The sequence below is a fragment of the Asparagus officinalis genome, chromosome 1 (assembly GCF_001876935.1).
Source record: "Asparagus officinalis chromosome 1, Aspof.V1, whole genome shotgun sequence".
NCBI classification, from domain to species: Eukaryota; Viridiplantae; Streptophyta; class Magnoliopsida; order Asparagales; family Asparagaceae; genus Asparagus; species Asparagus officinalis.
Window position 1 is genome coordinate 109,451,602 of NC_033794.1, and position 15,878 is coordinate 109,467,479.

A 15,878-nucleotide genomic window follows, 5' to 3' on the forward strand; every position below is an offset into this window, starting at 1 on the left:
CCCCCCCCCCCCCCCCCCAAAAAAAAAAAAAAAAAAAAAACTGATTTAATTAAATAAACTCATGATTCTATTGAAGTAAGTGGATTAATTTTACATGAAATTTCAGGGTTTATGATGCAAACGGAAACACACAAGTTTGTTATGTGTTAAATTTCAGAAGCAACTATACGATTGTTTCTTCTTCCTATTGATTATATGGACTGCGATTTGAAAATATATTTGAACATGAAATTTTAAAAATGATATGAATTGATTGATATAGGAAAATGAAATAACTGCAAAAACTAAAAATGACAAAACATTGCGCTGATGATAGAAAATAAACAAATAAATTATGGGCTCTAAACGCAACCAGACTACGCAACTTCCATATGTAAGACATTATTATGGGATGTAATTTTAGGTTAAAAAATATGAATTCTCATATCTTATTGGAAAAATATCATAATTACAAGTAATTAACTCTGCAGGTGGACAAGAAGCAAGTGGGCATTTCTGAACGAACCCCCAGTAATGGCTACCGAAGGTACTCAGAAATCTTATTGGAAAAATATCATAATTACAAGTAATTAACTCTGCAGGTGGACAAGAAGCAAGGAAGGTACTCAGAAATATGCGGCACAGTTTCATGTTGCAACCTAAGCTCTTGACGTACAAACTAGGTAAGGATCATGATAATGTGATACTTAGTATTGAGTCTACTAAGGTTGGTGTAGCCTGTGTAAATATTACTGTTTTGGTGTATCAGAGAGTGAGAGATGTCATATATGGGTTCCGTGTCGGACCTCAAACATATATTAATCTTAGAAAGAGATGTAACATATAGAAAGAGATGTAATATATAAGTATGAAGTTATTATCTGTATTTTTTATATATTCGTAAATAACTAAGTTGATATTGAGGGGGAGATTTAGGTCCACATTTGGGAAGAACCAGCGTATGCATGGCAATATGATGATTGATATTGTGCATAACATGGAGATTTTAGATCCATATTTACGAATGACTACAAGTTCATGTGTATTTGTAAGTCAATTTTAAGGTCAATATAAAGCTAAATTTTTATATTCTCAAATAGCTAAATATAAGTTTTCCCTAAAAAGGAAAGGAAAAAGAAATTAATACGAGCTGATATTTGATGCCAATATAGAGGAAAATCTGAGCGTCTACATTCATGAAAATCTAGTATGAGCCAATATGGGGTAAGATTTCAGGTGATGAGTGTTGTTTAGTTTAATAGTAATATACTGGGAAGAGTAAAACCAGATTATTACGTATAAAGTTTGTAGTCAAATTTAATATCCTTTATCGATAAATTCTAACCTGAAAATTTCATGAGAAGATGAACCGAAATAGATTTGCAGAGCTTGATATAACTGAATGAATGTACCTGATTCTTCAGTCTTTCCTCAGCTTTCATTTTTCTATAGGTTGTAGAACATACTGTATCCCCTTACTTGTTTGGTACTAAATCCACGACTTCAATCTGCATGATTTCGGTAACAAAAGAGATTAATATGAAACCTTGGAGAAACTCATCAAAGAGCTTAACTGCAGTACGCTTTGTATTACCATGAATTGTAGGGAGGTAGTGACTTGTTATCACTAAATTTTTAATTAGAAGTAAGAACTTCTGATGTCTGTAGAGAATTATTTTTCCGTAATACATAAGATGTAATATAGAGATGTATGTTCACCACCAGTAAGAGAATAGAAGTCTCTCTGCGACACATTGATGTCGATGTCAAGCGACAGCAATGTGAGTACAAAATAACGGGAGATGGGTCAAATTTCTAGTAACAAAGGCTTACTAACAATAGGAGACTAGCCGCTTGTAGCGCAAGAGATGTATGTAGAACTAATCCTTAATCAAATAGCAAAAAGTTTGCATCTAAGCTTAACCTTTAGTTGGGATAAACCTCTCTCAGCTCTTGTCCTATTGATGGCCAGGCCTCCAGGGAGGGTCTCCTTGCTGAACGGAGAAGAAAACATTTTAAAGCTCAATAACCAAGTAACTAGGATCATAAATTTCCTTAGGAAGGGAGAAGAGATTGAGACCTGACAACAATTGCCTATGGATTTTAATCCACAATTGAAGAGGCGTAAGGATCAATAATTGGTTCAGTGATCGATCGCAACTAGCTTCTGGCTTTATGGACTACATAATGAGGAATAATTTTTTTCTTCAGCATGCATAAACTATATGTGATACTTTTTATTGTGGAGTCGTGTTGTTTCAGATATTCGTGTAGAATGTATGTATTGCATAGTTTTATCAGCACTCAAACTCGTGAATTTCGAGAAATTTACCAATGCAGAGCACCTTAAGGTAGTCTTGTATGCTTTACGCTCTCTTCTCTATGGGCTGTATGAGGTGAGCATACTGCAAGGTGAAGAATAGACGTGAGAAGCAAAACCAAACACACCAAAGTGCCTGGTTTTATTAGAAGTATGTGGTGGAACAACAAATATGTTCACAATACCATGTAGTTCTAACGTATGTACCGTCGGTACACGCTTCAGTTTGAATTAGAACATAAGCAACGTATACCTTATTTTAAGCCATTTGTATTTGCCAGCAGTTTTTGGTGTGAAATTGTATCAGATTCTTCTTGGTGCAACTCCCATCTTCTATTTATGATAAATTGGACTGAGAAAGAGGAAGAACCTGCTTACAGGGTCCGAAGATCATTCGCTTTCTAGCCAAATCTGCTGATGCCTGTACCAATGACTGACGCGTTTCAACGTCGAAAAAGATGAAAACAGTTGTCAAATATTCAGATATTATAATGAATGGACGAGAAAAAAAAACCTTGAGGCACAAATGGTGGCCAGGGTATTGTCAAAGGTGCCTCCAATAACTACTNAAATGCCGAAGTTTGAGGAACCTAAGATTTGTTGCGAGTGGAAAGAGAAGTAGGATTGCATGCATCAAGCAAAGCATAAGATATCATTTTGATTTTCTATTTCCAAAATAAGGCAATTTAGTTGGATCTGATGTTTTTATGGGCATAGCTAAATGTTGTTTAGCCACTGGAATAATCTTGTGTTCATGTTTAAAGTGATGATTATGATCTTCAAAAGATATAAGCAATTGTTATTTACATGATTTTCTCCTTTTTTTTAACTGTGATTCATGATACTGTCAACTGGTGTTTTAAGAGGAGAATATTACAGAAAACTATCTAGTAATATGCACCTAGAAAAGAGTACCCCATCGGGTCAGCACACAAATTTTACATTGGTGCAAGAATTTACAGTGATACAAGAATAGACAGGGGCTACTAGATAGTTCCTCACGTATTGCAATAAAAGTTGCTCAGAATCACTAGCTAGTAAATGATGTAAATTACATACCAACTTGTATAATAAACTGCAATAATTTAGTAAACAGATGATCATATCTTCATAATTTTCCAGAAACAGCTAAAATCAAACAAAAAATTGTTTGTCCTAGATTTCAGCTGTCTCATGATCATCCCCAGATCACAATTCCATAGGGAACCATGTTTAGTTTCAGATTAATTTCCAACTAATACAGACTCATTTGTTAAGCAATTCCCAATAAGTAGTAGTGTGACGTAGCACTATTGTTACAATTAGTCGTTCAGCAAATAATTCCCCATGTTATATAAGTACACAAGGTGAGCAGAAAACAATAGGCAAATCCAAAATTTGAACTGCTCGATGAACAGGATAATCACCAACTGTTAGACTGCTCTAAGCAGCATCAACTGTAAAGGTTTTCGGAACTTAATATCTCTTGAGGGATTCCCCATGATCACACTGAGAAAGTTTAGCTGCAAAAAAACAAATTAATTAATTAAATGGTGTACAATATTAGTCAATGCACTTTGGTAACAATATTTCAGTCAAGTTTAACAGAATCCAACACAAGATATCCTCCCAAAATAACCTACGTTCGCATTTAACATGACTTGAATTTACCACATGTAAATAACAATGAGAGAGATCCAATCAATCCATGGGGTAAATTGTAGATAAGCCCCTTATCTATACCGTCAGTAGCACTTAGCACTTAACACCCCTAGGTTCATAGGAGAGAAGGGTCCTAAAAATGTGAATCCAGGGGCATTAAGTGCCCGTAAAATAGTTGAGGGGTGATAAGTGCAACTGAAGATATAGATGAGAGCAGTTATCTGCAATTTACCCTTAATCAAATAATGTCAGGGCAATGAGATCTTACATAATGTTAGGACAATATCACAACTAAAGCTTCTACATTTTGACAGAGTATCTGATTGTCTGCCAAATTTGGCATCTAATTATAGCCGACTTAGATAGCAAATGGACATGTGCAATATCAAAATTTGAACAAATGATACAAATCTAACATGAGTTGCCTATCTCATGCAAGACTGAAACAAAACAAGCTGGACTATACAATAGAGAAGGTAAATCTCAATTTGCAAAGTCTAAGTTACATGAAGATATATGGGGGTCTAAGTTACATGAAGACATATGGTGGTTGTATGACAAATCAAACCTTCTCCACTCATGCCCCTAATACCGATGTTATGTTTTTTAATACCCTCTTAAATACTCAGATCCATTTCTTTGATCTTGTCAAACAAAATGATCATTGTTTATAGGCTTTGAATTCATGCACAAATTCATACTCATTAGTCGTGATAAGAGTAGTGAACTAATTGTTTAGGTAGGCGTGTGGTGAGCAAATTCACAAGCAACAAAATTTAGGTCATCTATAGCAACTCCTACAAACGAGATTTCTACATTAGCCCTATAACTAGACACTAAGACACTTGTACTAAATATCAAAGCATTCCATTAATATTCTATTTGAAAAATTAAATGCTACCACCATTCTGATCTCTGATTACTGCATACTCAGATACAAATTACGTGCATTACTTACGGTTGAAGGTGCAAAATTTTTGTAGCTCTGGAAAGACTACCAACGTTGTCTGAACAAAACTAATACTACTCAAAAACTAGAATAATAATTCAACTGGATACTCAGGGCAATACTTTAAAGGTGGATATAAGAATGAGTCATATGACTAAAACAGTAAAATACAAAAAAAATCAAAGGGCTATAACTCTTAAATGTCTGTTTAAGGTTATGTGTGATACATAGAGCATCATGACAAGGCCTTTGATTGGTTGGGAATAAAAAAATATATACAAGACAAAAAAGAGAAATAGAAGAATGAGTAGAAAGCAACAGTTAATACCTCCCAGAATATCATGAGTAGGGTGCTACCCATCAACATGTAACAAGTTGGTTAGACCAGAAGAGAGAGGCTAAGGAGGGCCTCCATCGATGAGTGATATTTTTATGCATTTGACAAATACCCAACAACTAAAACTAAGATCGCATAATATTGAGTTTAGATCTAATATTGGGGTTCAAGGGCCTGATTGTGTCTAGTTTCTTGCAGTTAACAGTCAATAAAATATAATAAAATAAAAAGAGGGGAAAAAAATACCTAACCCGCCAGGATTTGAATGACACAATTTCAGAAAGCTTATTTCATTGCAATTTATAAGCTTTAAGTTATTGTATAACTTTCAATCGAGAATCTGAAGAACTTCTGACTCCAGATTCATCGCCTATACATAATAATATAATGTATGCACTGAGAGGACAGAATGTTTAATAATAATAAGAAAGTAGTACACAATAGAAACAATTTCTAGCTATAACAGATTTGATAATTACCTGTCCTGTCCAACACGGACTCTGCTTATAATTTTGTGCCAAGCGCCTCAAACAATGTGCAACTTTAGCAAGGCATTATGGCATGCAGTCCAAAAGAAGGTTATGTTTTGGAACAATTGGAGAGCCGCAGTGCTTTAGAAACTCATTTACTTTTGCAGAATATATATGGGGAAAGCTCCTGAAATGGTCTACATGTGGTGATGGACCAAAATTATGAGCATGTACATTTCTTCCCAAAGCCTTTTGTTCCTTAATGAAACATTCCACTCCACAGGCTGGAATTACCTTATCAGCTGTACTATAAAGATAAAGCTGTGGGCAGGGTGGCTGATCTTTTAGAGTGGAGATGATCCTGCTCAACCTCCTATTAAAGAATGTTGCAACATGTATCATATTTCACAGAAAGTTGAAGTACTTCTCAAATGACAAGGACCGAGCCCCAACAATTATGCTGTCTTTCAAAGAAGACAAGTTTCTTTCCTTTTATTTTATTTTAATGATTAAGCAGAGAGAAATATCTAAGACTTACTGATTTGCATATGGCAGCATAAGCACCATGGAGAAGAAGATTTCCAAAACCTTCAAGATGATGGTTTCAATAATTCTTGGTATTACATCTTGTGAATATAGTTTACTGCTTCTTCCGTCAAGCTTGCGACCCTTGACAGGTTCAGCTAAAGAAGGGCTGCGCTTCTTCAGTAAAGCAACACAATAACCTGCAGCCCAGACCTGTGAACAAAGGTGTTCAAGAGTATATACTAATGAATAAGTTCCTAAATAAAAAGCATAAACGCATTGAACTTGAAAAGTAGCGACTTCTAGTCTAGAATGACTGAAGGCTGAAACACTACAGATTGGTGTTGAAGACGGCTTTAATCACACTAAACTATATTGGGAAAAGAAAGAAGGGTAAAGACCAAACAGATTCTAAACTTTTTTTAATCCAAACAGATACAAATGGTTCATGATTCTAATATTTCAAAGGTTCAACAGGCCTACGTTCTGTGGATTGCTATCCATTTTTACTCCCTTTTATTCATTAAGTACTTGTATCATTTTCAAGTTCTGTAGCAGTGTAGCTTCATTTGACATTTATAATCTACATGATTATACATTGAGTGGAGTATTAGACAATTCAGTTTGGTAATTAAAAAGCAAAGTATGGATCTTCCTTCTCATTAACCCCCTCTCCTTCAAGCATCTAGGTAATAGATAACTCTTCCTGTAAGAACTTCTAAAATTTGAAAACTCCTTTTTGTGAAAAGAACGAGAAAAGAAAGTAGAAGTTCATATAATAATTGCTGTCTTTGTTTCCAGAGACCTATAATGTTTGGTTTATTTTCATCAATGGGAAAGTTCAACTTTATAAAAATATCAAATTGGATTAGCAAACAATTATAAAGCCTACAAACTAAATTTTCATTTTTAAAGACTAATAATTACCATAACCAGTATACTGCACTTTCAATAATACAGAAATTGCAAACAAGGAGATGTAATAAAACAAACCTGAGGGCTTATCTTGGCAGAAGGTGCGGAATCAATAACACAACCTTTGATCTTCTCAATGATACCATTCCTTGTTTTGAAGTTCTGAAGTAGGACGCCGTAACTGCAAAGGAAGTAAATCTTATCATAATGACAGTTAAAGATGCAAATATATCTTTCAAGAGTCAAGAAAATATATGCAGTTGTTGGAAGGTAAAATCCTGCTTAAAAAGAAGGATGGGAAGTTCCTAAGAACATCAAAGAACTTATTCTAGTTATCTGTACAAAACAACTAGTAGAATAAACTACATAACCAACCGTCATCCACTATTCAAGTCCTAAAACAGATCATTTGACGTCTATCAGTATGTGAAAGGTATAATTATTAGGCTTTATTGTGATATCCCAAGATTTAGTCCCACATTGGATATTAATTGAGTAATTGAATGGTTTAAATGATGGGTCTTGAGAGCCAAGTGTAACATTGACTAGTCAATTTTGGTAGTGGGTTGAGCCAAATCACGTGTTGCACTTAGTGGGTCACAGAGCTTACATTGCGCCAACAGGCTAGCAGATATGGGGCGTGACAAATGATATCAAAGCAGTTAGCTAGTCGGAAATGTAAAGCTAAGTGCTATGCGAGACTAAGTACTACACCACGTAAATGTGGTGAGAACCACCTCTAGAAGCCCGTAGGAGCCACCTCTAGAGTCCATATTGCCTAGTAGTGATGTTGGGATGAACCAATTGTCAATGTCGTGATGAAGACGTCATGTAATTAATATGGGGTGATTGTGAGACCCTAAGATTTAACCCATATCGGATATTGATTGAGTGATTGAATGGTTTAAACGATGGGTCTTGAAAGTCAAGTGTAAATTTGACTAGTTAATTTTAGTAATGGATTGAGTCAAACCACGTGTAGCACTCAGTGGGTTCTAGGGCTTACAGGGCTTGCGGGCTTGATGCATGACATTTAACAGCTAAGAGAGAAAAAAGCTAAAGGCTGAGCTTTTTAGGCTTCATAAGAGTATTAGTTTAGACCCACATTGCTTGTGAGACTAATTTGTAACTAATCCATCTCTATAAATAAAGTATAAAGTGAAGGGATAACTCTCCAATAATCTTTTTTCTCTCTAAACTTTAACATGGTATCAGAACCTCCTAAACCCTGACCCTAATTTCTAACCCTAACCCTAATTCCTAAACCCTAATTGCCGCCTCTCCTCTCTCGAAACCCTAGCCGCCTCCTCTCCTCTCTCTCTCTCTCGAAACCCTAGTCGCCTCCTCTTCTCTCTCTTCTAGCCGCCTCCTCTCCTCTCTCCGCCTCCTCTCCTCTCTCTCGAAACCCTAGCCACTAAAGATCAAATCCTTCGCTGCATGCTTCGTCTGCCACCACCGCCACTTGCTTTGTTCGTTGTCACTTGCTTCCTTGACAACTTAGATATCTTACGTTGCTCGGTGTTTCCTCGTGTTTAAACTTAGATTTGATCTTGATAAGAGTGTTTATCTTACATTGCTAAGATATTCACTTCAATTCTTGTTTCCACAATCGAAACATCAACGTCAAACCTCCTTCACATCCGACTCAGATCGTTGAATCAGTGGTTCATGGAGGAAACTCCAGATCCAGATCCAGATCCACTTCACCGATCCGATCTTCCTTGACAACTTCGCCTGCCGTCGATGATCGTTGTTGCTGCCATGACCCTTTGTTTTCTAATCTGACTTAGATCTGCGAATTTTTCTCTCAAAATAAAAAAAAATTATTCGGGGTTCTTAAATTTTAACATTCGAGTTTCATGTTAACCTTCGGACTCTTGCATTTTAACCTTCGGGTTCTTGTATGATAACCTTCGGGTTCTTGCATTGTTAACCTTTGGGTTCTTGGACTTGTTCAACTTGTGGAGGGTATCGTCTTGATCTCTACTCATTTGTTTTATAATGACCGGATCTGAGGAACTCAAGAATTCTGAGTGAACAGTCCAAAAAGTTTCAGTGATATTTTTTAGTAGAATCACTGACCGGAAACTTGATGGAATTAATTATTTCCAGTAGAAACGTGTTATTGAAATCTATGTGACAGGCCGAGGCAAAACTGATCATTTGTTGACGGACCCTCCTACTCTGACACTGGAATCTTGGACATTAGATATAGTGTCTTCTTACATCAGATTATTAACACTATGAAGCCTAATATTCAGGATTTAGTCCTTCATTGTACAGTGAAGAAACTTTGGTATTTCTTACAAGATCTCTATAGGGGTAGCAGTAACATTAATCGAGCATATGAAGTTATTCAAGTGCTGTTTCGTAAGAAACAAGATGGTAAACCCATGGATGATCATTATGATGAGTTTAATCGTCTGGCTGAGAAACTTTGTCAGATTTTTCCTATTACTGGGGATGTAAAACAGATACAAAATCAATAGAACAAACTGATGGTACTCACCTACTTGGGTACCCTAAATTCCATTTACTCATCTGCTCGATCACAAATCATGGGGAGTTCCACCATTGGTTCTCTGATTGAGACTTATCACTTTTTAAAGAACGTTGTCCCTGCACAACCACTTACATCCATCGTGGATCGCTCTGCGTTTGCCACTCAGAGTTGGCAGTCTTATGGACGATGGGGTCATACTAGTGGTCCTGAAAGAGGTAAAGACAACTTTAAAGGGAGAGGAGGTTATCACACTGATCGTTTTGAGGGTCGAGGTGGTCAACGACGTGGCCGTGGAGGTCCATCTCAAGGCAAACATACTAATGAAGATGACTCAGTGAAGACTTGTAACTATTGTCACCAATCAGGACATCTCAAATATAATTATCCCGAATTAGAAAAGAAGAAGGCCAATGTTGCTTACATGGTCGCTCAGTACAACTTCACCTTATCTGATAGTGAAAGTCAACTACAGTCAGTCTTTCAGGATGCGGAGCTGCATCGTCCATTTCAGCAATTTTAATTATTCCAGCAATACCAAAGTTCACAACCATCATCCTCTTCTTTATCCACTACTCTCAAAAGTGCAGGTACCTCTTTATCTTTACTTACATCGTCTTCGTCTCATACTTGGATTATAGATACAGGTGTCACTGATCATATGACTATGAATCAAGGTATCCTGTCATCTTTCTCTCCTACATCTAATTTAGTTATATTAGCTGATGGTTCACGTACACATGTTCAGAGTGTCGGTAACATCAATCCTACACCTAGTTTCTTTCTTTCCTCCGTATTCTATCTTTTTAGTTTTTCCTATAACCTTTTATCTGTTAGTAAAATTACAAAATAACTAAACTGTACTGTGACATTCTTCCCCAAACATTATCTTTCAGGATCTGGTCACGAGAAAAACAATTAGGAAAAGGCATGAGCAGAACGGTCATTATAAACTGGACTTGGGCGCCAAACATTTAGCTTGTATTGAAAACTCATCAGCTCTATAATACCATTGTCAGCTAGGGCATCCCTCTCTCTCTGTTCTCAAGCTTCTAAATCCCCAGCTCAAATCTTTTTCCTTTTTAGAGTGTGAGTCATGTCAACTTAGTAAACATCATCATGTATTTTATCCTAATCGAGTCAATAAAAGGGCTGCAAAGCCATTTGATCTTGTTCGTTCTGATATCTGGGGGTCATGCCTAATAACTTCTAAATTGGGATTCTGGTACTTTGTCAGTTTTGTGAATGATCACTCTCGTGTTACTTGAATTTATCTTTTTAAGTCTAGGTCTGAAGTCTTTTCTACATTTAAACTCTTTTATTCTGAAATAGTCAATCAATTCAAGACTTCGATAAAAAAATTACGATCTGATGATGCGAAGAAATATTTGGATGACAAGTTCACTAGTTTCCTTAAACAACATGAAGTTCTCCATCAGTCTTCTTGTGTTTATGCTGCTCAACAAAATGGAGTTGTTGAACGAAAAAATAGACATCTCCTTGATTTTGCTCGAACCTTGCTATTTCAAAATTCCCAAAGAGTTTTGGGGGGAAGTTATCCTAACATGTTATTTGATTAATCGAATGTCCTCTTCTGTTCTGCAAGATAAATTTCCTTTTAAAGTTCTATACCCTAACGATGATCTCTTTTCGCTTCCTCTAAAGATTTTTGGTTCTCTGTGCTTTGTTCATAATCACAGTCCAAACAAACAAAAGTTTAACTCTCGGTCTATTAAAGATATTTTTCTTGGCTATTCCCGAAAATATAAAAGTTACAAGTGTTTATGTCCATCACTCAATCGTCTAGTGTTATCTGCTGATGTAACATTCTTTAAAGACAAACCTGGTTATTCTAGTTCTCCAACTTCATTATCATCGGATGAGTATGACTATTTAATCCTATAAGAGTCATTGGTTAACGGTGGTGGTTCATCCACCGACAATACTATTTGCGCTACTAGCAAAGATTTCGCTCGGTTTAACGACTCAATTCAAGTTTATCATCATCGCTCTGCTCCTGCTCCTAAGCCAGCGTCGGCCTCAACACCACGTCCTCCGCCAGAAGAACCAGAATCAGTAAGTGCAAATTTACCCTCTTCTACGGAAGACATTCTTATTGTACTTCGAAAAGGGACACAAACTTATACTCAACATCCTATTTCTAACTTTGTCGCTTATGATCGTCTCTCCTCCACCTTTCGATCTTTTGTTACTTCCCTCGACTCATATTTGGTTCCCAAGAATGTGTCAGAAGTCCTGTCAATTCCAGGTTGGAACCAAGCGATGCAAGACGAAATGAGGATCTTGCGAAAGAATGAGACTTAGGATTTAGTCTCACTTCCAGCAGGAAAGCGGTCTGTCGGCTGCAAGTGGGTGTATACTGTCAAATTTTATCATGATGGAACTTTGGCACGCCTGAAAGCATGAATGGTTGCTAAAGGCTATTCGCAGGTGTATGACTTAGATTACTTAGATATCTTCTCTCCAGTGACAAAAATAATATCTGTTCGGATTTTTATCTCATTAACAGCGATAAATCACTGGTCACTTCATCAGTTGGACATCAATAATACATTTTTAATGGTATTCTAGACGAGGAGATTTACATGGAGCAACCACCATATTTTGTTGCTTAGGGGAAGAATGCGAACGTGTGTAGGCTGAAGAAATTATTTTATGGTCTGAAGCAATCTCTGAGAGCCTGATTTGGACGTTTTGCATCGATTATTCAGGAATTTGAGCTCTGTCGTGCACAAAAAAATCACTGACTTCTGCCGATTTCAGAATGGGAAATGAATTCTGCTTGTTGTCTATGTGGATGACATTGTAATTATAAGGGATGATGCTTCTGGTATTGACAACCTGAAGAAGCTTTTACAGATACATTTCCAAACCAAAGATCTTGGTTCTCTAAAATACTTCCTATGCATTGAAGTCGCAAAGTCAACGAAGGGTATTCTTCATTTCTTCTGTCACAAAAAAAGTACGTCCTGAATATACTTTCAAAAACTGGGATGTTAGGATGCAGAAACAGTGATTCTCCACTAGATGTGAACTCAAAACTACTACCAAATCAAGAGGAGCTTCTTGAAGATATTAGACTAGAAGATTAGTGGAGAAACTGAATTATCTGACGGTGACCAGACTTGACATCACATTCGCAGTCAGTGTTGTGAGTCAGTTCTTGTCCGTACCAAGAACTACTCACTTGGATGCAATAATGAGAATTTTAAGGTACTTGAAGAAGGCTCCAGGACGAGGAATTCTCTACTCAGATCAAGGACACACCAGAGTTACAGGCTTCTCAAGTGCAGATTAGGCTGGATGTCCTTTTGATAGGAGATCAACTCCTGGATATTGTGTCTTTCTTGGAGGAAATCTAGTGTCATGAAAAAATAAGAAGCAAAGTGTTGTATCTCGATCCAATGCAGAATCAGAATACAGTGCTATGGCAAATGTGACACTAGAGATGGTTTGGATCAGAGACCTATTGACAGAAACCGGTCTCCCTCCAGAATGTCCCATGAATCTATATGGCGAGAATAAAGCATCAATTCACATTGCTGAGAATCCCGTGTTTCATGAAAGAACCAAACACATTAAAGTCGACTGTCATATAGTCTGCAAGAAGCTCGAGGATAACATCATCACAGCAAAACATGTATCGACAGTAGATCAGTTGGCAGACATTCTTACAAAACCACTTGGTCGAACACGGGTTGACTTTATTTGTGACAAGCTGGGCATGCATGATATATATGCTCTAGATTGAGGAGGAGTGTTAGAAGAAGAGAGTATTAGTTTAGTCCCACATTGCTTGTGAGACTAATTTATAACTAATCCATCTTTATAAATAAAATATAGAGTGAGGGGATAACTCTCCAATAATCTCTTTTTTTTCTCCTAACTTTAACAAATACTTACATAAAGCTTGTAAGAGACCCGGAAGAACTCATCACTAAATGGGTACCTAATAGAGGAAGGAAGCCCAAATAACTCATAATTCCACAATTAAACTCCCCTTCTAGTCATTGTAGGACTAAGTGAACCCTAACGCCGACACCGTGCTTCCACGATTCCAATGTCCACATCAGCGGCCTTCCCACTAGTCTAGTTCTGATTGAACACTGCAAACCCCGTCAGCCCTTTGGCTTCGCACTAGACAAGTTTCCGGACAAACACTGCACTACCCGCCTCATCAACCTCAAGCTGATCGCTTACAACTACAAAGATAACTTCGATACCATCTGCCAGAGACCTAAAAAGGATACTTGGCTACCTGTTAAAGGGGGTAAGCTCAAATTAGACCAGCTACTGACTTCCCGCTTAGTCAATCGAGACTAAATGGACCCTATGTGCACACTTGGCGCCTTATTTACTTTTGGAGTTGTCGGTAGAGCTACCAATTATCGTTACATTTCTAACAAGATTCAACCTTTGCCAATCAATTAATTTTGTAATCTTCTCAAACTTTCAACTTTTTGCAAGAAAATAATCGCATTCAAGAACAAAACAAAAAAAGAAAAATTGAAAGATTTCTTACACCAGCCACCCTGTGTTACTGAAGGTGTGAAAGATCAAATGCCGCTCCTTTTCGCCTCTCTCGCCCTCCTCGATCCAAGCGCAGCTCCCGCGCCACTTCTCGCATCCTCCCCTATCCGTTCCTCCCCAAATTCAAACCCTAACGTCTCTCCCGGCGGCACGACGACCGCACCGGTCGAGCCCCCGCCGCCGCTGTACAGCTCGGCGTACCTCTTCAGGTTGTTCTCCTCCGCCCCAGCCACCCCAAAAGCCACCACGCGTACAGCTCGCCGCCGCCGCTTTCCGTCCCCCAAACCCTAACCCTAGATCGAGATGCTGGCGACCGATCCGGTGGGTCGAGGAGGAGAGGGGGACGGCGGAACTTTTAATGGGTTTTGAGGAGGGGACGGAGAAACGGCGAGGGTGTAATGGTAATCTCAGGGATCTAAATCTAGGGTTCCGACGGAGGAGGAGGAGGTGGCGGGTGGTGGAACCGCGGAGGACGTGGGTGGGCGCTTCCATGCGATCATAGAAAATTGAAAAGGATCGAGGGGAGGAGCAATGAATGTCTTTTAAATAAACTGTACGTGCATTTACTGCTGCACGTGATTTTTGAATCAGGATATTCTCTATTAATTGATCTCTGTAGTTATTTAGTACCAAAATCAAGCTTTATTAATTTGATCGTGGGATAAAATTCCTCCTTCATGTGCTGCTCTCATGGCACCGTGCGGTTCCAACCTCTGTGTCATTGTAACACTCTCTAGTCTGAACTCTATTATAATTTTTTTTTTTTTTTTTGTGGCCTGAATTTGCTTGGGCGATGGCCTCGTGGAATATAATTTTTTTTTTTTTTTTTTGTGGCCTGAATTTGCTTGGGCGATGGCCTCGTGGAATTGCGACAATATTCGACTATGAAATCCTGAATGTAGCTGTAGTCTAAGGGAGTATTTGTCAAACTTTATAAAATTGGGTTAGTACTGAACCTGACCCAACTTTATGTTGTTTCTCGATTGTCAAAATTCTGGGCTAAATCTTACCTCATTTTTTGTGCCCAAATAGTATCACTAAACTAGTTATGTTTTGGACTAGGCGACCAGGTACAAAACAAAACTAGTTTAGCACAAAACTGGGTCATGACTGGTTTTGGCTCAGTTTTGCTCTGTTTGTCAAACTAACCCTAATGGTGTGTTTGAGAGTTTACTTAGGAAAGGGAAGGAAGGAGAATGAAGGGAAAAAATTCTTATTTCTTCCCTTCCCCTCCATTACACCCCAATTTGGGGTGTAAAAATTTGGGCCAAATTTTCCCTCAATTTCTCTCCTCTACTCTCCTAAATGAAACTCCCAAACAAGATTAAAATAAAATTTCTCTTCCCTTCCCCTCTCTACCCTCCATCCAAACAGGCCATAAAGCTTAGCACATGATGTCAGCTGTGTCCAAACAACTTCAGTGATTAAAAACATATATATAACGTTTAAAGGTCACTCATATTAAGAATAAAATGAATAAAATGAGAGAGAAGTTAGTTATAAATGACAATATGTATACCAATAGGAAAGTAATAAAATTAAAGTTAAATAGGCAAACAATACTAAAGATAAATGTATAAAAAGTTGTCGTTGAAAAGCAACTAAGAAAGGTAGGATGATACATTAATATTTAAGCAAACAAGAGAAGATTGGCTCACAATAAAAATAAATGCAAAAATATGATTCATGTA

The 15,878-nt window shown here is 37.5% G+C and overlaps 2 protein-coding genes and 1 long non-coding RNA gene across 5 annotated transcripts in view; 1 reads left to right on the plus strand and 2 right to left on the minus strand.

The window, feature by feature from the left end:
* The window catches only part of LOC109828931, a 1,939-nt gene extending 1,074 nt beyond the window's left edge, over positions 1 to 865 (plus strand). For both annotated transcript variants that reach the window (XM_020395928.1, XM_020395927.1), the window contains exons 4-5: positions 471 to 526; positions 602 to 865. In XM_020395928.1, coding sequence (XP_020251517.1) covers positions 471 to 526; positions 602 to 642 — 97 coding nt within the window. In that variant the 3' untranslated portion in view covers positions 643 to 865. The remainder of the gene's footprint in view (positions 1 to 470; positions 527 to 601) is intronic.
* LOC109828932 lies at positions 1,309 to 2,867 on the minus strand. 2 transcript variants are annotated; one of them, XR_002243901.1, is made up of 5 exons: positions 2,814 to 2,867; positions 2,553 to 2,720; positions 2,312 to 2,384; positions 2,060 to 2,159; positions 1,309 to 1,973 (listed from the first exon to the last, which is right to left on the minus strand). It is a non-coding gene; the product is annotated as an uncharacterized LOC109828932 (long non-coding RNA). The 2 variants fall into 2 exon arrangements; XR_002243900.1 differs by lacking the exon at positions 2,060 to 2,159 and having other exon boundaries at positions 1,309 to 1,487.
* On the minus strand, positions 3,393 to 15,202 carry LOC109839172 (transmembrane protein 53-like). The gene is made up of 6 exons (XM_020407605.1): positions 15,198 to 15,202; positions 14,180 to 14,290; positions 7,215 to 7,317; positions 6,235 to 6,434; positions 5,706 to 6,069; positions 3,393 to 3,801 (listed from the first exon to the last, which is right to left on the minus strand). The coding sequence occupies exons 1-5, from the start codon at positions 15,200 to 15,202 to the stop codon at positions 5,781 to 5,783; spliced, it is 708 nt and encodes a 235-aa protein (XP_020263194.1). The 3' UTR covers positions 3,393 to 3,801; positions 5,706 to 5,780.